The sequence below is a fragment of the Anser brachyrhynchus genome (genome assembly GCF_964034855.1).
Source record: "Anser brachyrhynchus genome assembly, chromosome: 2".
Lineage (NCBI taxonomy): Eukaryota > Metazoa > Chordata > Aves > Anseriformes > Anatidae > Anser > Anser brachyrhynchus.
The window spans coordinates 65,564,959-65,587,846 of record NC_137695.1 but is presented as its reverse complement, the minus strand read 5'-3'; the positions used below and the strand labels follow the sequence as shown (position 1 = coordinate 65,587,846).

The 22,888-nt window shown below is 41.8% G+C and overlaps 1 protein-coding gene across 17 annotated transcripts in view; it reads left to right on the top strand.

Moving 5' to 3' along the window:
- Positions 1–22,888, top strand: part of PHACTR1 (phosphatase and actin regulator 1) — a 350,894-nt gene that overhangs the window by 170,513 nt on the left and 157,493 nt on the right. For 3 of the 17 annotated variants that reach the window (XR_013945667.1, XM_080577961.1, XM_080577957.1), the window contains exon 1: positions 21,755–22,247. The exons of 9 other annotated variants lie outside the window; for them this stretch is intronic. Coding sequence is in view for 6 of the 8 variants with exons in the window: in XM_080577961.1 (XP_080434087.1) it covers positions 21,830–22,247 (418 nt within the window). In the remaining 2 variants the exon portion in view is untranslated. 5 more of the 17 variants (XM_080577951.1, XM_080577962.1, XM_080577963.1 and 2 more) reach the window with 5 other exon arrangements.

The following is a 22,888-nucleotide window of genomic DNA, read 5'->3' as shown; positions in this document are numbered from 1 at the left end:
TGAGAAACAAAATAGAATTTACTAATTTTTGCCTAGAACTTCAAGCAATAGACCATAATAAGTATGTGAGTAAAGTCAAAATTCTTCAAGCTTTTTAATCCTACCACTGTGAGATAGTAGAACAGAAGGTGTCTTCAGAGTTTTTGACAGCCTATCAAGCTGGTAGAGGGACAAATATGCTTGTTAGAAAGTCTGTGGTTTAGTAGTAACCTGAAAGGAAAAGAAAAAAAAAATCCATGCAGGATTATATTTTTATAATAGAGGAGCCACCAAATCTACCTGCAGTTGAAGAACGGAGCTAACTGTAGCTGTGAGTCTGACCAGCACTTCAGTATTTCTGCCTCTGAATTATTCTTGTTTCACCTAGTCTTGGTCTTGAGCTGTGCCAAAACATCTATAAGAAATAGCAACATGTACCTGGTTTTCTAATTCTCTTAACCAATTGTCAGAGATCACCATAGATCCACAATGCTGTTGACAATTTAAGAGAATGGTAAAAACTTTTTTGAGTACACCTGTAGTGAAAAAGAACTCTTCTTGCAGAAAGGGAGAACATTTTTTGACTTGTTTAATGGTTGTTTCCCCTGTCCCAGGACAGATGCAAAGAAACAGAGAGATGAGGGGAAGCCGACAGTATGGAAGAAGTAATATTTTTACTTGAAAATAATTCTTGTCTCACTTTGAGTTATTTCAGGACAGTGAAATAGGAATAAAAGACCCATGTGATTGCCCAGACTTTATTCTGTATCAAAACAAATTGGAACATTACTCTCAAATTTTTCATGCTGTTTTTCTGAATCTAGTTTTTCAGGGATGTTCAGCTTGAGTTAAACTACTTTTCCCAGAATTATCTTCCAACATAGCAAAATTGATTTTTGAGTAAACCAACACTACTTAGCATTACAGAATATCTGAGATTTGAAGGGACTTCAGGATGTCAGGTTGCTCAATTTAATGGTTTAATGTTAAAATTGTGCTCCATCTTTTAGCAGCTTAGTGTGAAAGTAAGCAAGATTTAACTTTGGAGAATTTAGATTGTTAGTTTTTAAAGCTGTAGAAGAGATTTGGGAGATTCCCTGTAAAGAGGGACTGTATGCAAGCGCTTTTTTTCCTGTTGTTTTTTGTTTGTTTGTTTGTTTGTTTTTAACTTCTGCAGTGGGAAGCTGAGTTTTGCTGAGCACTGCAAAGAAAAGCTTTCCTAGAAAAATGTTATATTTTCAGAAAATACACCACCTTTTCAGATGTAATGGCAGAGAGGACTACAAGCCTCGTTTTCCGTGATGTGCGTTTGCCCTATGGCACTTATCTGACTGTTCAAGTGTGAATTTATCCTAAAACGTTTTGAAGCATGGAGATTCATCTTTTTCATTTCAATAGTTTATATACACTGATAAATGTAGTGGGAAGACAGTTTAAAAAAGCAAAACAAAAACATCTTCAATGTCCTGCTGGAAAATGGTCATCTGGAGGATCCCTCAGAGTCTTCATGTGTTTGACATCAAGTCAGAGCCTTTCCAAGAATGACATGGATCTGCTTTTGGAGTCAGTGGAGTTACACAGAGATGAATCTCTCTCCTTGCACCTTACCCATCTTCTGCTCAATGTGGTGCAATGAACTAAAACTTGAGACTTGTCGAGCACCATTCCCACTAATAGAAATGTCTGCAAATTAGTCAGGCTGTGGTACATAACATTAAATCTTGCTTATTATAAATGACTGTTATGTCATGCTAATGAGATTTCTTTCAGTTTTACTGCCTGCATAGTGCTGATCCAGACAGCCAAGAGTTTTAGTATTATTTTATGCTCAACTATGCCTTACTGACTTTTCTTTTTTGTGGGAAAGGACAAGGGGGAGAGTAGATGACTTCTCTGTTGAATTTTAACTGTAGTAAAAGTATCTGAAACAAGGGAATAGGAAAGAAAGGTGTGTGTTTAAGCATATAAGGCTTTTGAGCATCTTTTTTTTTATTTAAACAAACAAACAAACAAAAAAAACAGATCCAAATGACATAACTAGCTGAATGTACTTTCTCCAATTCACAAAGACCAAGCCGATCTACTCACTGGAGACCTGACCCAGATCACATTTGCATCTCCTGGGGAAAACTTCAGGTCTTGAAATGAGCACAGTAGGATGCTGGAGGGATCATTAGCATTGAGAAGCCAGTTGATTCTGCTGCTGCTCCCAAGCTGTGGCCACCTGTAGTTTGAAGTTACCTGTTTTGCTCAAGTTTTTCATGGACTTAATCTTAACTGCTCACTTCACAGGGAGAAAATGATGTGGGGAGGTTTCATCTGTACAGACATGTTTGTGCCTGGGAGGTGAGTTGAGCATAGTTCAGCATGAAAGAAGCTGTCCCTTTCACAAACCGTCTAGATGCAGTAGCTCCAAGGCCCAAGTATGTATCATAAGCAGCAGGAGTGACTAACCTCAGATTGAGAAACCTCCTTTAACCCTGCGGTGGTAGTTTTCTTCCATCTGCCAAGACAGGAAGCCATCTGCAGAGATAAATAAATGGTGGCATCCTTATCAGTTGTTTACAGATGCCTTAAATAGCAGAAGCAGTTATATGCCATGGTGTTTAAAAGTGGTTTGCTGTTTTTTTTCTCCCTAAAATGAATAAATAAATAAAAATCAAGGAAATTAACCCCTTCTTTCACCAATGTGGATTGGGCCCTAAAAGGTCTACCTCAGTGAACTGGCAGGCTGTATACTAACCCCTTCCCTAGTTAGGAAAGGGGTGTGTACTTCTCTCACATGAGTTGCACAGAGCCTTGGTTTGCAGGAGAAGTGATTACTTGGCAGTCAGCCCTGTGTGTGTTCATCTTTCTATTTCTGATGCATGACTTCTCAGAAGAACAGTACTGGTGGGTTTTTTAAGCTGTTTGATTGATCTGTTGTTTTCAGGTCTTTGTGGCTTCTGTGTCATATTGGAGTGTCTTTGACCTGTTTTATATCTGAGCTTTCTTGCTTACAAATTGCTTTTCCCTGAGGAAGTTGTTGGTATAATTGCTGCACTTGAAACCATGCTTCTGTCATTTACGTGACTGTCCCCAAGAAAGTCCACAGCTTCATTTCAGGGTTAGTATTTGATGAGGAGATTAAAATTGGTGGGTTTTAGGCTTCCGTTTCCCAAATAATCGGTGTTTTGTTTGTCAGTGAGGTCAGCTGAAAACATTGGGAGCTGCCTTTTAGAAAATCCTCACCGCCTTGCTTTTGAAAATCTTTTGTGTGGTTCAAGTTGGGTTAGTCATAGTTGTTAGTCATATTTGTAAATGCAGGCCTTCAGATTTGCCGTTGTTATTTGTTTTCTTTTTTAAATCATCTTTCTCTGAGACCTCAAGGAATGGCAAATTAATCATAATCTGGTGACATTCCATTAAGGAAACATAATTCTTCTGAAGTCTCTGAGCAGTTTTTATAGAGAAGCTTTCATTACATCAAAACCTCAGATTGCAAGTGATAAGACAGCAAAAAACAGTATCCATTGAAGAGTGCAACCAAATATTAAGTTTGCATTGGGAACTAGTTTGCAAAGGGAGTTTTTTCTCCTTGAAACAGAAGTGCGTTGTCTAGAACTAGGTATATGTAACATCAGTGGACAAAAGGTGTGGCTCAGTTTCTCAGGCCAGCTTTCTGAATTGTGTGAACATCCACACTTGTCTAAGAATGTAGGTCCAGATTCCTCCCAGCACCTGTAGGGTGTCATTGGCAAAGCGCTGGAGAAGGTAATTATTTATACCTAATGCTGGCAAATGAACCACCAGTTGAGGGTGGAGTGGTGTTGAGTTCTGCATTGAGTTTGGGCACTGAAGAGTGGCAGGGATGTGGTGAGCATGGCTGGCACTTGCAGTGTTTGAAGGCAGGGGACAGTTTGTGTTCAGCTTGCTTTCATCCCATTCCCCCAAGCAAGTAGCAGTATAGCTGACAGACATCTCCAGAGGAGGGTAATAACGTGTCATTACTCAGCCTTGTTTAGGGCTACAGAGGAAGAAATGCTATCTTTATAACTTTCCTAATACATTCCTGATCTTTTTTGTATGCTTGTCATTTTTGAGACAGAGAATGTATGTTCTTTTAGCAACGAATGCATTTACCATTTGGGGGTGCCAAAATAGGGCATATTCCCTTCATCTGAATGGAGTACCTGTTCCTTCAGTGAAGGCCCTTTCTCCAGATAGCCTGAAAAAGGAGAGCCCAAAATACATGTATGCTGTTTCATTTTTATCGGAGAAATGGTGGTTTTCTGTCAGCTGTAGGTTAACCTTCCAGGAGCATCCCAGCAGTGCAGGTCTCTGTCTGTTGTAATGAAATACCTGGCTGCCAGAGAAAGAAGGGACTGGGCACCAACTGAAACTCAACAGGAATATTTTCATTGGCTGTACTTAGCAGGATCAACAAGTCTACAATCACTACTTGAAGCTGAAATTACTTTCTGGTAACACATAATTGAATGCAGACCTGAGCACTCTTGAGAGCATAATGAACCACAAAAGCTCGAGGTACTAGATGTTGTCAGCTGTTATGGCAGGCATCAATTTATCAATTGTCTTGATACAAATGAGTATCTCACACCATGCTAAAAATATGTTTCTGCAGCAAATCAAAGCTGCTGCATCAAAGTAGGATTCACATAGAGATGCACTAGTTTTAGCTATGCTTAGCAATCTTCCCCACATTTTTCTCTGTCCTCTTCTTATTTCACAGAGACAGTCATTAATCTTTGCTAGTAAGTAGCTTTAAAAAACAAGACAAAAAAAGCTAAGGAAATTATCAGCACTCCAGTGTTCAAAGTGAAAAGTGGTTACTGCTAGCAGTCATATCTTCTTTAAGCCACTTCCAAACATATTGGAGTAGGAGAGCAGTGGATGGCAGTTGCATCATTAGATTTTGTTGATGTACCTTCAAGCACACTTTCTGGGGCTACTTGGCTGATTAGATGAGTTTCTGCATGGGGGCAGAGGTATATTTTGAGCATGCTGGGGCTTCAGGTCTCTTTTTGTGAGCAAAGCCTATATGCACAAAGGGTGAAGAGGTGCTCTGTGGTGCAGAGCCTCCTGAAGGAGCTCAGCAGCAACTGGCACGGTAGGTAGGTGTGCTGCTGGGGAGTCATGGGGGGCATGGGCATACACTGCTTACTCCGCTATTGTTTCTGCTTGTCTTTAAATAAAAGTACTACTTTACATTTTCTGATGTCCTCCACCACCTAATATATTCCCTTTGAAACGTAATGGAAAGTTGCTGCTGTAATTAACTCATTGAATGTTTATAACAATTGCTAATTGTACCTGGCTGGAAAGCTGGGAGGATCTCACTGTCTCTAATGTGACTGGATAATTATATATTTTTTTCTCTTCATATTTTTCTGTAAAACATGTTCTCTTTGCAGGAGCTTTTATTGCTGGGCAGCTGATGTTCAGTTCCCATGAATGGCGGGTGCAGGCTAGCAATCAGCCCTAGGGCAGCAAATGGGATGAAGATATTCCAGACCTCTGCTCCCTTAGGGATACTCTAGGCAAACAATGTATTCGTTTTTCTGTGTAATGCATGGATGCTACTACAAAACTGAGAAAAACAAAGGTCTGTGCAATAGCAAAAGAAGCCTTCATACCACCAGAAACCTCATCTTTGGGCAGCTTCTTCTAAGAGCCAGAATAGGGCTTGGTTGTTCATTTTTAGAAAAGGAAAGAAATAAAGAAAACAAGTATCCTAGAAAGCCACCTCTGAGATGCTGCTTCTGCATCTTGGTATAAAAGCTTGTACACAGCCTGCCACAATCCATGCACGTTCACTATTTCTTTTCAGTAGGCAGCTGTTGCTAGCTGTTGCCACAGATCGTGGGGAAGTTGGCAAATACTGTCTCTTTCTTCTGCTTCTCACAGCCAGCTAACAGTATGTCTGCATGGCACAATGCATTAGCACAATAGTTCTTCCAGATAATGTTTTGCTCCATGTATCCGGGTGCAGCCATGCATTGCCCTCTGTAGAGGTCTCTTTTAAAGAAAATGCAGGTCATTGGCCTGAAGTGGCAACTCAGAGCCACTTCTTTCAGAGATATTGGGAGACTTCTCAGTGAATGTGTCTTCCACAAGAACTGACTGGAGTCACCATCACAAGCTGCTCTCATGCATTGTCTGTTTTGTAGCTTTATCTTAGATATTCCATGAATTTGTGCAAACCATTTCTCTGTCTCAGTTATTTACCTGCAAAGCAAGTATCTGTTTGTAATGGGACACAGACTATTCCTGACTTTTTATTACAGTGACTAGCCCTCGTACCTCTTAGGCCTCCAGTGTAATTACTGTAGTGTAATTATAAATAGTAATATTTTCTTTGGGGATTCTGTGTTTGTTTATGCAGTTTAGCTAAACTTTTGACAGTTGTCTGTCTTGAGAGATTTTGGCATTTCAGTGATGCTCTACTAATCACCCTTCTAATGGGCTCATGCTACTTAAGGACGGAACTCTGCCATCCTTGCTAGAATTCAGTAGTATCTCTTCATGACTATGCATCCATAAAATAATATTTATGTCTAAAATATTACATAGGAGGCCATCATTATACAATATAAGATTCAAGAAAATCAAACAATCTCTTTGAATTGAACTTCCCATAGCATAGCCGGAGAGGTTGTAAGTTGTTTTTCTTTGAAAATTACATTTGTAGATTTGTAGTCAGATTTGTAGTCTTGGGATCACTTGCTTCATACTGAACAAAGCAAGACACGTTGTACAGCAATGTTTGTATGTATTTGCATCCAGCCTAGTATGGCAGGGGAGTTTGATTCCACATTAATCCGGGCATTAACTTTATAGTAGTTACTTTGCACATTTATTGGGAAAAGGAGAGCTGCTGTAGAGCTGACACAATTTTAGGAAGATGATTTTACTATAAGACAAAGCCAAAGTGATTTTTGTGAATGAAAGAGGATAGTTATCAGACTTCAGTATGGGGCATCTGCTTTAGGAAAGACCTCCAAGTATTGTGGGTAAAGGAATATATTTTCGAGGTGTGCCTGATTTGTTTGTTTGCTTTTGGGGGTAAATGATCTAGCAGCACAGCCTTATATTCTTAAATCTTGAGGCGTGGTGGCTGTCTGGGTGTACAGAGCATAGGAGAAATGCTCTTTGGTTGCATTTGTTTCCATAAGAGGGAGGAGGGGAGGTTGCTTGTACAGTATTTTATAGCCAGGATTTGGTAGTATTGGTTCTTCACCAAGAAAGTTTATTCTCCAAAGATGCCCAGTTTGACTTAGTCAAAAGCAGACAAAATATATTGAATGCTTATTTAAATAATTTTTCAGCAGCTTAATGGGGTAGGAGAACTCCTCCCTTTTCCATTTCATTTCTGGTATAAATGACTACCTTTAAGAAGCCTAAGAAGCAAAGAAGATTAATTTCTTTGCCTAGATCTGAAGCTAGCCTTACATATTATAAATGTTTGTTTCAATCCAGCTCAGAGGATGGAAAAAAAAATCAGAGGAAGGCATGAATGAATTCTAAAACTTTCTGACCATATACCAGCATTTAAATTCTGTATTTGCATCAAAAATCAGTGCTACTCACCAGAACTTAAGATTTTAATGCTCTGCCCTGAAAAACTACTTTCAATAGAATGAGAGAGAACAACAAAGATTTAATTTTTAATGGGGGATGTTGTACAGGAGATGGTTTTGCAAAATGGCATTGATTAGGACTGTAATTAAATGGAATCTTAAAGAAATGAAAAGAAGTTCAGCATATACTTAGTTTTTAAAGAAAGATGGATTTACAATGCTCCAGATGTTTTGCTTAGAATAAGCTTCATTGACCTAGAATATTAATGTGTGCCAGCATACTTACTGTGGTAGGGTTTGTTTCAGGATCTTTGGTTTGAATTTCAATGTGTTTTGTTTCTGAGCACAGCAATCTGCACAGAATGCTTCTAAAGATTAAAATTATAAAGGTATATCAAGCAGACAGACACAAAGCTTGCATTGTGACTTTTTCCCATTCTTTTAAGTCATCACAACTGCGTAGATTCATTATTTCCTGAAAACCTATTTTTGTAAGGCTTGTATTATCAAAAACCTTTATTTGGACTACCATGTTTGAAGGATGTTTTCACATTCTATAAAAGACCTTTGTCTAATCAGACCCTGTGGTTCCAGGCACCTATTGTAGCCAAAGGTATCAGAAGGCAATGCATGAAACAAATGAAAAATTACAAAAAACAAAACAAACCAAAAAAACAGCAACAGCAATCACTCTGTAATCATAATTTAAATGCTGACTAAACAGAGTTTTTTGTGTGATCACTGCAAGTATTTTGTTTTATTGCCCTTCTTCCCAACCAGTAGACAATTGGAAGTTGATCAGTTACAGAACATCAACCAACACTGATTTAGGCCGTTGGGGCTAAGAGGTATTACAGTGTCTCTCATCTCAAATAGTCCCATGCTTCTTATCAATTGAGGTGAATGAGCCATGCTTGCAGCATCTCCCAACTCTACTGACACATGGGAGAATCATGCTAAACTTTACAAGTATCTATTATGCACAGGCAAAATGTATTTTCTGAGTTGCTTCTGTGAAACAGTTGAGCTTCGTGTTCTAAAGCTGAACAACCATATTCAATTTCAAAGAATGTGAAGAAAAACACAGGTTGTGGATATTGTCTTTCACTCCTCAGGATCTTCAGGACCTTCTATTTTCCCTATTATTTTCCCAAAATCTAGTATTCTCTTTTTAATTGTTTATCCCTGGATGATACTTCATCTTCTAAAACCTAGCATCACCACCTCTGCAACTGGACGTCTGCATGCCTTTGGAGATCCTGGGGCTATGCATTAGAAATCTTGGTGTTTGTTCAAGGGTCCCAGTGTTATCATTACTGTGCAGCAGAAATGCTCAGAGCCAAATGTGACAGCAGACCAAATGTAAAGATAATGGATTTATTTCATCCATAGGCTTTTAACAGCAGAACAAAACATCAGAAAGATAAGGTAGCAGAACACAGCAGTATTTTTGAGTTATAGAAGTTCCTTGACTGTGGTTTGACATCCTAGCTAGCTTCTAACTTTTTTCCCAAATCGAGACAGAATTGTTTTCCTGTGCTCTGTTGTCCAAAATGCCTGCTTCTCTCTGTTCTCCTCAGAGGATGGGGAGAAAAGGTGGGAATAAACGAAGGAAAAGAGATCACCTCCTGTGCCAAAGCTATACTCTTTTGTTTCTACTTCATCCTCCTTACAAAAATGTGCTTCTTTCTAGCCACCGGGACATTTCCTTCCACCTCCTCCATGAGATGCTTTGATTAATGTTACTTACTCATACCTGAATTAGCACATTCCTGCCTTGGAGACAAAGTTTCTCATTTACAAATCCTCAAAACCTGCTCCTGAAGTCCATGCTTCAAACTTCTTATAATTGTAACTACTTTCTCTTCGGGTGAATTGTCAAAACACAAAATCTAATAGTACGGACTGTGCAATCTACAATACACAACTGAAGACTGACTAGCATCCCACCTGCTCCCCTCCACACTGTTGGTTTTGTGGTAACCATTTTGAGACCCAAGGAAATTCAGTGTGGAAAGTCCCATTACTCAACATGATTATACTGCTGCAAGTGCCTCATCGGGTCTCATTGCACAGGCTCAAAGTAGAGCATGAAGCAGAGAAACATTGCTTCGATTAAGCACTGCAGTGCATGTTTTTTTAAGTCAGTGAGAGGTCAGTGGCAATATCAATTGATTTCATCAGGATAACCACATTGATTTGTCAGGTCACTGCCATTCCTCTAGGGTCTCTCTGTGTTAGTTCCTTATCTCTTGACTTTGTTTTATCTTCTTTCATCTACTAAGCTCAACTGGTTTTTCTAGCTTCCATTTATCCTCCAATTCTCCTACCTGTGTTTGGCCCCTTCACCAAGTCTCCATTCTGCACTACCACTAACCTCTTCTTTTCTCATGGACTTTCATTTACTGTTCCCAAAACATGAAAAATACAGGACTCATAATTCTGAGTTGCTGAAAATTTCTGGTAAGGAGCTGAACTACAAGTTGTGACTTGCAAATCCCAGGGCTTCCATGATATTAACCCAGCAGAAGAGGCAGTTGTCAGGTGTGTGAAGATAATGTTTATAGCTCTTGTTAGTGAGCCAGAAGCTGCTGCCTTTCCTTGATAACACCTTCTCTTTCTCACTGGGGGTGGTGGTGGTGGTGAAAACTGTTGAACACAGGGGCTAGTAAAGGGCACCTTGTGTTCTTTGCTTCTTTATGTAGACTGCAGTTGTGCCTCTGACATGCACTGTGCAATTTCTAAATGGCCAGACAGGAAGAACTGCCTTGTAATTGAATTTGGATTCAAGTAAAGCTCTGACACGATTTCTGTAACACACTGGACAAGCTATGCGTCTTTTTCTTTGTCATACTTAAATGCAGGTGATACTTCTGCAGTTGTATCTAGTTGAATCACAGCCTTTTCAAGGTTGGGCTGTTTGAACAGTACCTTGTATAAAGCAGTTCATCATGCAAGTTGAGGTCCTTATTACGGATAATTACTTATGAATAAGCCTTTGTCCCAAAGAGCTTACAAGAGACCAAACTCATTCCACACAGCCTGATGAAATAAATCATGTGGCATTCACGTTCAGTTGGTGCTGACGACCTGAATTCAACGTGTGTGATATAAAGATGAAAATCTTTCCATATCATTATAAAACCCCTTCAACCATTCATTATCACCATTTGCTAACCTTGTTATCCCCTAGCTAAGCAGCAAGCCAACTATTCATAATAGCTTTATAATAAGCTGCTTCATTCTCTACAGCCCATGTTCTTGTTGCACCTTCAGCACCTTCTTTGCTTTTAAGTCCTAGTTTGGTCAGAAGAACAAGAGAAAGAGCAAAACAAATACTTGTTCTCCCTTACTGGTCTTTGTGCCTCCAGTGGGAGGCCAGATCAGGCTCACAAAATTCCTTCTCTCTCACATGCAATGACAGCTAGCACCTTACCTTGTAAGATGGAATCCTTTCAATTTGCACCTCTGTGTTTCTGCACAGGCATAAAGATAGCGGTCCATCAGGCAACCAGTGCAGCACACACTTTGTCATGTCATACTTGGTGTATTTCCCAGGATATTTCTCCTCTGGCAACTACAGTGTGGAGGGCACACTCTTTCAGATGGAGGCAGTTTGAAGTGGTGGAGGAGTCTCTATCAGGAAAGGTTATAAGACATAGATGCAAAATGTTCATAGTCCAGGATCACTCAAAGCAGCTAGAAAAATGTGGAAATATGGCCAGAACAAAAGTAGAACTTTGATGTGAAAAGCTAATTTGCAGTTTACAGTGCATGAGATCTCATCTCAGTGCATGAGAGAGTTGCTGGAGGTCCCGTGAGGAAGAAAGCCAAAGGGTATCTCTGAAGAAAACTTTGAAAAGCTGTGTGTATCCTCATGAGCACAACTCACCTATAGCAAAGGGCTATAGGATGGTCACATCCCATTCTAATATCTCAGCTGAGTGTCTGAAAGTTGTTATCCAGGCTAGCGAGAGCCTAGTTGCTTTGCAGCTGCAGAATGCAAGAATACATAGCACAACAAGTTTCTTCGTAAGCTACAGCTTGGTAATCAATAGACACTCTTGTTAGCTAGACTGCTTGTGGTTGTTAGCACAAAGGTGTACAAGTCAGAGGAAGATATTATTGACTGAGACTGAGTGTTTTAGAATCGTGGAATAATTTAGATAGGATGGGAGCTATGGAGCTTAAAGCAGGTCTAAGTAGATCAGACCTGCTTGGGGACTTGTCCACCCCAGTCTTGAAAAGCTCCAGAGATGGAGATTTCACAACCTTCCTGGGCAACTTCGTTTACTGTTGGAGATGAGTAACTAGCCTTAATCTTCTGTGGGGAGACAAAATTATCTTTTTATTCAGAAGTGGCTGCTTCTGCACAAGCCTCACAAGAGAGTGCAAACTGTGCATTCTCTCCTGGATTTTCTCTCAGCATGGTCTAAAAATACTGCTCATGAATAACAAAAGTACTTAGTTGTTCATAGTGATGTAAGGAGCATAGATGTATTTGGCCTCTTAGTATAAATTTTATTGATAAATTTTCAGTCATAATCCATAAACTGATTGAAAGCTTCCATCTGATAGTGGCCTCCTCGTGATGCACCTAGAGTCAGCAGAGTCTTGATGCTGGAATGCTTTAAGCTTAGAGGATTATTGCATTTAGAGGAAACATGAAGGAAAAGGACAAAAAGTCTGTTGAAATGTTTATTCAGAGTACATTGTATACTGCAGTCCTGAGGTCTGCTGGGGTGGCTTGGAACTTCTGTAATACAAAGCAACAAAAAAGATCTGCAGTAGGTATTACACTATTTTTCTGCATTTCTTCCACTGTGCAGACTTTCTACTTTGTCCTTCCATTGTACATTCTACTCCTGTTCAAACTAGTAGTAAAAACAAAATCCTACTTTTTGTGCTACCTCCACCTTTGTCTCCTGGAGGCTTAAGCTTCAGCAGATAGGCATTATGATGTATGATAGATATTATGATATGGAGCAGTTGGATCAGTAAAACCTCAGAAAATAAAAATATAAAAACTCACGCCAAAAAAAAACCACATTAGGACTAAGTTCTTATGAATAATTTGCATACATGATGGCTAAGATTTCAAAGAGTAGCATAGGTATTTAGTAATGCACTATGACAGTACTTCATTGGGAAAGTTGATTTAGATTTGAGCCAACATAGCATGCAAACTGCATGCTCTTCCTAGGAATTCGATGTCTTTTTTTTTTTTCTGTTAGTATTTCCTTCTGTTATAAAAGATCCTGAAAAATTAGTAAAATCCAAACTGAATCTTTAGGCTTTATAATTATCCAACAAGCAGATGTTAAAAAGCTCTGCAAATTGCACTTAAAAATATGTTCTAGAATTTCAGCAAGAACTGATTATGCAGTTCTTTCTTTGCATCCTTTAGCACACTCCAGCTTCTTTTGTTGACTGCTATTGAAGGTTTTAAAGAGGCAAACAATATTTAATATGGCCTTTTTTCAGAAAGATCTGTTGAATGCACATATATTGGCTGTTGTTACTGTCGAGACTAGCCTGGTTACATTAAACTCTGGGGACAGCGAGGGAATGATGGCATGCAAAGCCAAACCTTTCCCTCTATGTGTTACGCTTCCTGCCAATCTACAGTGAAAGTAGAAGCATCAACTAAGAGATAGGGGTCTGACAGTGAAAAATGACTGGGCCCTGCAATAAAGATAGTAGGGGGCTAAAATGAGGAGAGTATGAATCCTTTTCTGCTGCTGTTTAGAGAAAGTGAAAGGTTCCTCATGCTCATTTCTGTGCTGTTCAGAGGAGTCTGTGTTTATGCTGAAGAAGGAAAAGATTGACAAAGATGCTCATTATATTGTCAGAGGCTTCTTGCTTTATTTCAGTACCGTGAGCTGCTAGCTCACTGGGAGATATGTATAGAAACTGCATGCTATTCCTAGGGATTTGTGTTGTCTTTTTTTTTTTTTTTTTCCTAATTTGAGAAACACGTGAGAGCTTATTGAAGTGAGATTTGACAGTGTGTGCTGCTGTCAGGTCCAGTGGAGGCAGATGCTTATGAAAGCTTCCACCTACCGCTTTGCTAGCATGCCTTAGTCTTCCTTTGCAGCCACTTAGGTATTCCAGGTTTCTGCACTGCTCATGTGTAATTACAAAGTGCTTTTTGGTGGTGGGGAAGCCTCTGAAGGTTGAGAGGGTCTGCCAGTTCGAAGGTACCCTGAAAGCTAGAGTGTCTATTCACAGCTTCTCTAATCTTCTCCCTTTTCCTCCTCCTTCCCTTTATCTGCTTTCTCTTCATGCTGAATGCTACCTCCGCTCACCTCGTGTTCCCTCCTGAATCTCTGCCTGCCTGCCTACTCATCTGAATTTCCCGTCACTTGTACCTCCGTTACGCCTTGCAAACAGTTAGCTTGCTGCTTCAGCTCAGCTTCTTGTTCTTCGTCTGAGCTTGCTCAGGGTTTGACTCTACTGGACTTGCTTTCTGTCTTTCCCTACACTTACGTCTTCCAAAGGTTTTACATTTTACGATCTTCTGAGATCGCCTCAAACACAACTGCCCTGCAAACCAGAGGATCCATCATGAGCAGTTGAACTGAGATGAAAGCTCTTTAGTTCTGCGTGGCTGACCTGGTGACCTGCAAGAGACGTGGCAGGTTCCAGGCTATCAGCCTAGAAAGTTTGGCAAGAGTATAGAACTATGTTAGAACAAGTGAGATTTTGGGGGCAAAATCTGCAAAATTTACTCTTCGTTTAACCTCTTTTTTGTGTATGTGAAAGTATTCCCTAAATGAGTGTATTCCATGAACAGTCATTTCCCCTGACCTTCAAATAAACTGTTCTGAACTACGAGCAACAGACTTAATATGAGTCATTTATAAAAGCAAAAAATCCAGTCATCCCTTTTATACTCTGATCTTAACTTTGTCCATTGTAGGCTGGTGATCTCAGTGGCCAGTAGAGAGTTTCTGAGATAATAACTGTCCATTTAATTGCTTTGAAATAAGTCTTTCGGTCTGTCTAGCAATTTCAAGCCACGCTCTTACTTTTTCTGGATATGATACTTCACCAAAGATATCTGCAATCTGATCATTCTCCATAATTTGGACCTGAGAAGTGACAATAAAAATACAGGTTATCAGCAGGGAATGTTAGTCTGTGTATGTGATTTGGGAAGCCATGCTTCTCAATACCATCAAGAATTAATTTGATTAGTCATGTGGACAGAAGTGTGGGGGCAATTTGTGCTGAGAGCAATGCTTGTAAAAGCTGATTGACTTCATTACAATTGCATGTGATATACAGTTCAGTCTGACCTATTTTCTTAAATGTTCCTTAAAGCCAGATGACTCAAACCTTTCTGAAAACAGGGCAGACAGAGCACTGCTCAGTCCTTGAATGCCGGTGACAAGGAATTGAACGTGTTAGACTTCTGTGATTTTGTGGTATTCATGTCTATCCAACATACTGTAAAAGGGATGGAGTTTCAGGATATGCGAAGTGTCAGATCCAGAAAGACTGAGGTTTTCTCAGGTGCCTCAAGTTGATCACCAAAGATTTTAGGTACTAGCAATTGCAGGTAAATTTTTTTTTTTCTCAGCAGAGTTTCTTATACTTCCATCTTGAGCTGTGTACAATTCTGGAGAAAATAGTAAGAAAACCATAGTGGCATCCTAAAAGCTGGTGACTTTGACCTGCTTTATATGCTGTCTTTGCATTCAAGAGTTTCCAGAAAAGGCTGTTCCAACTCGTCAGTTTGTCACACATCCAAAGCTTGATTGGATCCACAGTTTCAAGTTTCTTCACTGCTTGTTGAAAATTCAGGGCTTCTGCTGTATTTTCCATGTTACTTTAAGCAAAACATTTGATTTTGTTAAAAATAGTATTCATGTTCTGAAACAATTGTAATGCAAGTCTCAGGAATCCTCATATTGTCCTGTTTGCTTTGTTTTTTTCAGCCGTAGTTTTACTTACAGCCAACAAAACAAATGTGCCTTATTTCTGTATCCATAGGAAGAGGCATAAAACTAACTCATGATGTGGGAGCAGTTCTGCCTGTTTGGTGCCCAGAGCTGGCCATTTCCTGCCTTTGTTTACTCCAAAGGCTTTGAATACTCCTCTGGACCCTCTCCTTCCCATTTTCATTGCTAGAAGCATTTCTGACAATGTCACATCCAGTTTTTCCCCCAGGGGCTTGCTAGATGCACATACACGTGCTCTGCCTTCTCCCCTCGCTGAGCTTTTTTTAGTGTGCTGTGGGGGAGCATAACCTTGTGAGGAATGATAGTTGCAGCCAGGTACCTGACTGCAGGTTTATTTCTGGGGTGGTTGTGTTTTGTTGTTGTTTTTTTAAATACTTTTTCTGCACCTATATATGACAGCTCTGGTTTTGATGGGAGGAAAGCAAAAGGTGCAGAACTATTTATTTATGAGCAGAAGGAAAAAGGTATTTTGGGGATGGGAGGAGTGAAAATCCACAGTGGGTGTTGGACTTTGTATTCTTCCAGTGTCAAGCAGGGAATAACTAGCTAGGAATCTGCTGCATGTTTTATGTCTCCGAGTCACCAGTGCTATTGCATTTTGGTTTATGCTTTGATGTACAACTATGTGAACTGCCGAACTGGCCAGGCACGACTTGATTAGGATGTCTCCTTGGTTTCAGTCTTATAATTGACACCTACTGAGTCTTATAATTAACACCTACTGAGGTGTTTGGAACTGCTTTTTTATTGACTTTGAGATTGTAGGTAGATGTAAACTGAGGTTGCAGGAGTGCTTTTGAGTCCAAATTCTTGCCTCTGCTCTGTCCTGTGTCTATTATCAAGGTAAAAGCAATGTATCTTTCCATTCTTCTGGAGATCCAGTTGTGCAGGACCTGCAAAGTGCTCCAAACAGATCGCTAAAACCCCAGGGCATGCCATGTCTAACTCAGACACAAAAATGCAGGCTGGATTTCCTATGGTGGGAGCTAATGACCTTGATAGGACTGTAGTGACTATTGGCTCTGGTGCTGGTACTTGCAGTGACTTTGCTAGAGAAAGAACTTCCCCTGTAATTTCAGCATGAAGATTGTCTGTTCCTTTGAGTATCATCTCATGTGAATGATTGCTTGCCCAGCAGTTTTACGGATCCAGATTTCACATTGGTTCATTGCTGGTGTTTACCCTTAACTTCATCAGGCCTTTGTGAATTAATTATGCATATATGTCTGGGGTTTTTGTGTGTTCGCTGTTCAACATTCAAATGGCAGCTCAGCAACTTCCCGTCTGTTGTGCTGGGGATGATGGCATCTTCCTTTCTATCCTTAGAATTCCTTTACCATCACCAGTGCTTCACACTTGCAGCAAGCAGGTGTTCATAAGCTCATGTGTTTTATGTGTATAACCTTTTCTGTTCATTTTTATCATACCATATGGCATCACACTGAAATAAAGCAGGGCTTCTCCTCAGTACGGAGAGAGCTCCATCATGGCAAAGTGTGCACAGGAAACGGAGAGCTCTGCATGTAGAGGAAGAATGAGCCATGTGATGCTTCAGCAGCACAGCTGAACGTGGGAAGGCCAAGGACGGGCACTTTCTTTCCTTTCTTCTCCCTTCAGTGTGTTTTTGTTTGTGCAACACTCATCACCTGGCTCCCTGGGGCTTGTGACTGTGAGGAATAGCATGGGATTGTTGCTTAAGAATGTGTTTATAGCTGCAGAACTAAAAAGGTCATCTTCTATTTTGGCCTGCAGGAGTCTCAGGCTGACTCTCCCTCTTCCCTGCCCTCCCAGTTTTGCTGATGTGCCCTGCAGTAAGCAGAAATGCACAGAAACACTGTCAGCCTAGCACCCTGGAGCCCCCCTCATGGGCCAGATCCTACTGAACTAACTGCCTGGCAAACAGCCACTGTCAGTGGATCAAATTGTACATGTTTTCCTCTTCACTCCAGGCTGATCAGTTTGTTTCAGTGTGTGTAACAGAACGTCGCATTGTTTGCATTAATCACCAGAGCAGCTGTTAATTAGTTAATTTATCTTCTCTTCTCTTTTTTTTTTTTTTTTTTTATTATTTTCACTGGGATTCATAGTACAGTGGGCAGAGGAAACAGGAAGGAAAGGGAAATATTTAGAAAAAAATGCCAAGTACAGGGGCATCCCTGCAAAAACAACACTGCCTAAATACATGTGGTGGTTTTACTGTATGGGCTGCTGCAGGGAAAGTTAACTCCATCCCAGCCAGACCCAGTACAACAGACTGTAAAACAAGTGAATCATGGTATATTGGTTAGAAAGGCTAAACTGCTGAGAAAAAGTGATCCTGCCTTTTTAGACTTGCATCTAGTCTAGTGTTTTTAACCTGCAGCCACCAGGACAGTGCCAATCTGTTAGCCACAGCTTTTTCAGGAATCCAATATAATGCTCCAAGGCAACCTTTGGACGGCGTTGGTGGCAGCGCAAGGGAAACATGGCTGAGAGGCTTCCTTGTGGTTTCTGATGTCCATTTTATTTATGCTGGGAACAGGAGGGAGCCTGTCCTGCTTGCAGAGAAACCTCTGCATGGTTTAGCTGAGAAACTTAAGGCAGACTTGAGGGGTGCCCTGACTGCCAGTGGGGTGTATGTGTAGTGCCAAAGCTTCGAGAAAGAAGTAACCAAAAATCTTATTTTCTGAGGTGTGGAAGATGTGGCTTTTGGCTGTTTGGTTCCAGCATCTCTTCTTGCTTTCACAGAAATTGTTTGTGGGCATGATGACCCAAAAAAGACTCTCAGCCAGGAGACACGGAGAGACGTGTTGCAGAAGAAAAGATAGAAAGGCAGGGTGGAGCCTCAAAGATTTTTGCTGCAGATAAGAGTCCATATCTCCATAGTCATCAATTTAAAGGGTGTGCTGCTTTCATCTCTTCTCCATGGTAGTGGCACTTTCCTTAATGGCAAAGGCTGGGGTGGGAGGAAATGAGGGTACAAATGTTTTCCCAAGGTTATACGAGAAGTGAATATGGACTGGGAATAGAACTCGAGTTTGTTGATTTACTGTCATATAACCAACTGTCTGACATCCTCTTCATTGATTTTGGTGTCCACTGTGCAATAAAATTATGCCAGCTTTTTGCAGCTTTTTGCAGTGGAAGAGTTGTTATGCTTTTTTTTTTTTTTTTTGACTTATCTTTAAAAACAAGACAAAGCAAGTCATTTTCTGCAGAAATACTGTAGTGTGTTCATTTTACATTATTTGTCCTAGAACTGATTAGCAGCAGCAGCTTTCACCATAATTACACAGATCATAATTAAACATATTTTTGTTTTATGAACTGTGGCAAATTCAGATTCTCTATAAGGCAGCTCTCAGGAATGAAGGCAATTTGCATGTTATAGCAAAATGCATGTTGCAAGAGACATACTAGCAGATGGCTTCAGGACTTGTTTGCATTCAAAATACATAGCACCTGCAAGCAAAAATGCGCTGGCCTTTCTCCATGATAATTTCAGGTTTGTATACACATGGAATCTGTGTTACCCACCGGAGAAGTTGTTTTATTCCCTAACGTCCCCTAACAGCTGGGCACCTGCAGTCTCCTGGGATCTGACTGCAAAAGCTCAGTCCATTCCCGTAATGCTCAGTGGTTCTTTCGCTGTATTATGGACCTGTGAGGCTGGACCAAGTTGCTCAAGAACTTCAGACCTGACCTGTAGGAATAGTTACAGTCTTGCTCCAAACTCTGCCTGAGAAGGAGGTTGCTCCTGTTCCTTTCTATAACCTGTTTGGGGTTGGGAGATAGTAATGGTGTCACTAAAAATTGCAGGGTTTTGCATACGGAAACTGTTTACAGATCTCAGGTGAATTTGTTTCCTTCTTATTTTGCTATAAAAAGCAGATCTTTGTATTTGAACAGTCTTTATAAGTGTTCCGTCTCCATCATATGCAAATACCTTCAGAGTACCTTGCAAAATGATTTTTTTTTTTCTGAAAAACAGAAACTTCTGCATGACTGCTCTTTAGCCAAGGAGCTGAGATGTCAAGTCATTTGAAGTAAGGTTATAGAGAGAGAGACTGCAGAAGACTGATGCCTGACCCAGTTTTTCATGCCTTGAGTCCTACCCAGTTCCTTAACTACAAGACCAATTTGCCTTACAAAACCAGCTCTGCTGGTCTTCAGCTCTGCTGAATATATCACACTAGTTTCCTTTCCTAAAACAGGAGAGGCACACCACCACAGTACTGAAGACAGCATTTCCCAAATTCAGGGCAGTTGACATAGAAATTTGCATTTCTTTCCTGACCCATTTCTCTAATGCAGCAGTGCTGGGTGCCTGTAATAGGCAGCACTGAACTCTGAGGAAGTTCAGGAGGTGAATTCTGACCATGTCTTCTGCTTGCCTAATTATTTTCTGAATCACAGCTCAGCTGAAGGTGTTCTCAAAGGCAATGATTAAGTTAGAGGGAAATCCATTGTGAGTGTCTGAACTGCTGTGTGACTGGTAGGGGATCAAATTGTCCTCAGCTTTCTCTTTCCAAGCATGTAATGCAGCAAAAACTGTCTCAGCATTGGACATTCAAAGGGACAGTTTCTCAGAGCATGAACTCACAACTACACGAGATGCGCTTTTTAGGAATTCATCTGCTTGTTCCTGAGCAGTTCTGCATTCTCTGTTCTCCTAACACTTATTTGAAACTGGTGAGAATTTTAGATGAGTGACAAATGCAAAATCAAGTCCTTCAGGGCAATACGTAACCTGAGGTGACTGACTCCATTCAACATGAGCCTAAACACAGTGCAACGTGCAGGATGCTTTGCATGGCTTAGGGATTGGCATGATTATGCTGAGAACATGCCTCAGCCCATGTTTCAGGAAGATCTAACAGCACCCATTCTGATTTGTCAACACTCCTGAGAAAAGCGAAGCCTTGCAATTTTTTGCTGTATGTGACATCTCGAAGTTTTGGCTCCCAGTAGTACCAGGTGAGAAGTCGGACCTGCCTCAGAATGACACAGAACAAGTAGGTCAGCGGTTTCATTGCATGCATCTTCTGTGCGTGTGTATGTGTGCATCTGAGAAAATGGAAAATCATGGCACTGAATCCTTAAGTTTCTGTTCCATCTTTCTTTAGGCAGATGTCTCACTGCCTGTTTCACAGGCATTTGAAGAGAATCAGGGCCATTTTTGCCTCTCATTAGAGTAAAATGTGGCAACAATATGTGAAAAGGGCAAAGAACTGTGGAATGAGTTGATTTCTTCCAACAGGCAAGAAGGGCTTTGGCTAAAAATAAGGAGAATGGTGGTATTCTTTACCATGTTTCGCCTACCCCAATTGCACTCTCTGTGCTTAGTGCCTGCCAAACTGATAGCTTGCTGAAGATTTAAAGCAACAACACTCATGTTACTAAATAGCTACCAGAATAGCTGAGATTATCATCTCTACTTCAGGCTTTCCTTCCCAAAGCCTGCAAGAAACTAGGCATCCTCTCCCCTGTTTGCTCCCACTCCCCTGCCCCTGTGTTACAGGCACTTTCCCGAACTGCTGTTTCAGCAGGCTGGGCAGCTTGGGCTGTGTACTCTGCTGCAAAAATAGATGGCACATTTTGGGGCAGCTGGGCAGCAGGGGATCGGCAGGGCATCTGATCAGAAATTATAATTCCCTTCGGGATGCAGGAGCCTTGGAAGCACCCAGCTGTGGCTGCAGGCACCCAGGGGCGCTACGACTGATCCTTGGGGCAGCTGTGTTTTGAGCAGGAGGCAAAGAAGGGGTGTTCATCCCCCCAAAGAACTACCTGAATGAATCCAAACCCTCGGCGCTTCTTGGTGAGCCAATGGTCAGCCTCGGGGAGGGAGAGCGGTCCTGCTGCAGAGGGGCTCGAGCTGTCCCTGTGAGCCACACACAGGACAGGACCAGGCAGAGGCACCTCCTCTGCTTTTAAAAAGAGAGCAAGGAGAAAAAGCAGGAATGAAAAGCAGTAAGGATTTGGGGGAGAGGAACTGGCTGTGCAGGCTGCGTGCAGCACCCAGGCCCACCACAGAAGGGGGGGGGGGGGGGGGATCAGCCCTGTGCCAGCCAGGGGGCTGACTCTCTTTCCATATAAAATACTAATTACTGTGGAATAGGCTGCCATGCCACCTGAGCTGCAGTACGCCCTGTGAGGGGAACTCTGTGCACCCTCCCAGCAGGTTGCAGCCCAGCTGGGGGCTCTCAGGGCTTTCGGGGGGGGTGGGGGGTGGGCGCTGCCAGAGCAGGAGGGAGGGAATGGGAGAAGAAGAAGGGGAGGAGGGAAGTGAAGGGAGGCTGCTTGGTGCATGGAGGGCACAGGAAGATGCTGAGCATCCTCCAGCCGAGCCCGGGTGGATTGGTGGAGGAGCAGGGTCGCGGGGGGCAGCCAGGCTGGGGAGCGCTGCTGCCTGCTCCCGCCCACCTCCCCCTCTGCCCAGCCCTCCCCTCGATCCTTGCGGTGCGTGTGGCAGATGAACGCCAAGGCGAGAGTGAGCGGATGGCGGATTGCACGCACGCCAGGCAGACTGAGATGCTTGCTTTTTCTTCTCCCGGCGGCAGGCAGGGCTCTGTTTCAGACATGAGTGGAGAGAAACCTAAAAGGAAAGCTTTCTGTCTAGTGAGGATGAAGCCACTGAAGGAGCCCGCCACTAACAATGTCTCTTTTGTGATACAATGTCACATAGGCAAGGAGATCAAACACATTTGCAGCAACTGCAGTCGCGGGGAGGAAGCCCGTGACGGTGAGTGCTGAGATGCTGTGGGTGTAGCAGCGAGGCAGGAGCGTGTGTGCTGGCATGGGCTGCGCGTGTGTGCATGTGTGCGCTCCACTCGGAGGCTGGGATGCTCAGCGTGCCCCTGCACAGATCCCAGGGAAATAGGAAAGGGAGCGCAGGAGGAATGCGCTGGGCATTGATTCAGCATGTCAATCAGAGAGGTGCCGAGGGACAGGTCCCCTAACTTGCCACAGAAGCTTTGTGCTAACAGTTAAGGAACCAACTCTTCCCCTCCCCACCCCGTCCCAAGTTGCTATAGAAATTGCTGTGTGTATTGATTGTGTTTTGTTACCATTCCCATGAATTTTAGATCGGGGTTTCTGCCTTGATACATCAACTTTTTCCTCGTCGTGCTGCAGTAGAGTTTGCTTGACTCAACTCAGTATTTGGAAGGACTGGTTTATGTGGAATCCAGCTAGCGTGATTTTCACCATGCTGTCAAACACATGGGGAAAACTGTATTTTTATTGGAGTTAATACAGTGTTCTTCATCAGACAACTGTTCTCATCCCTTCCCCCTCTCCTTTTTGGACTGAGCAAAACCTCCTGAGGGTATTCTAAGTGACGGTATAATCAATCACAGGTGTTGCTACAGGTAAGTATATGCT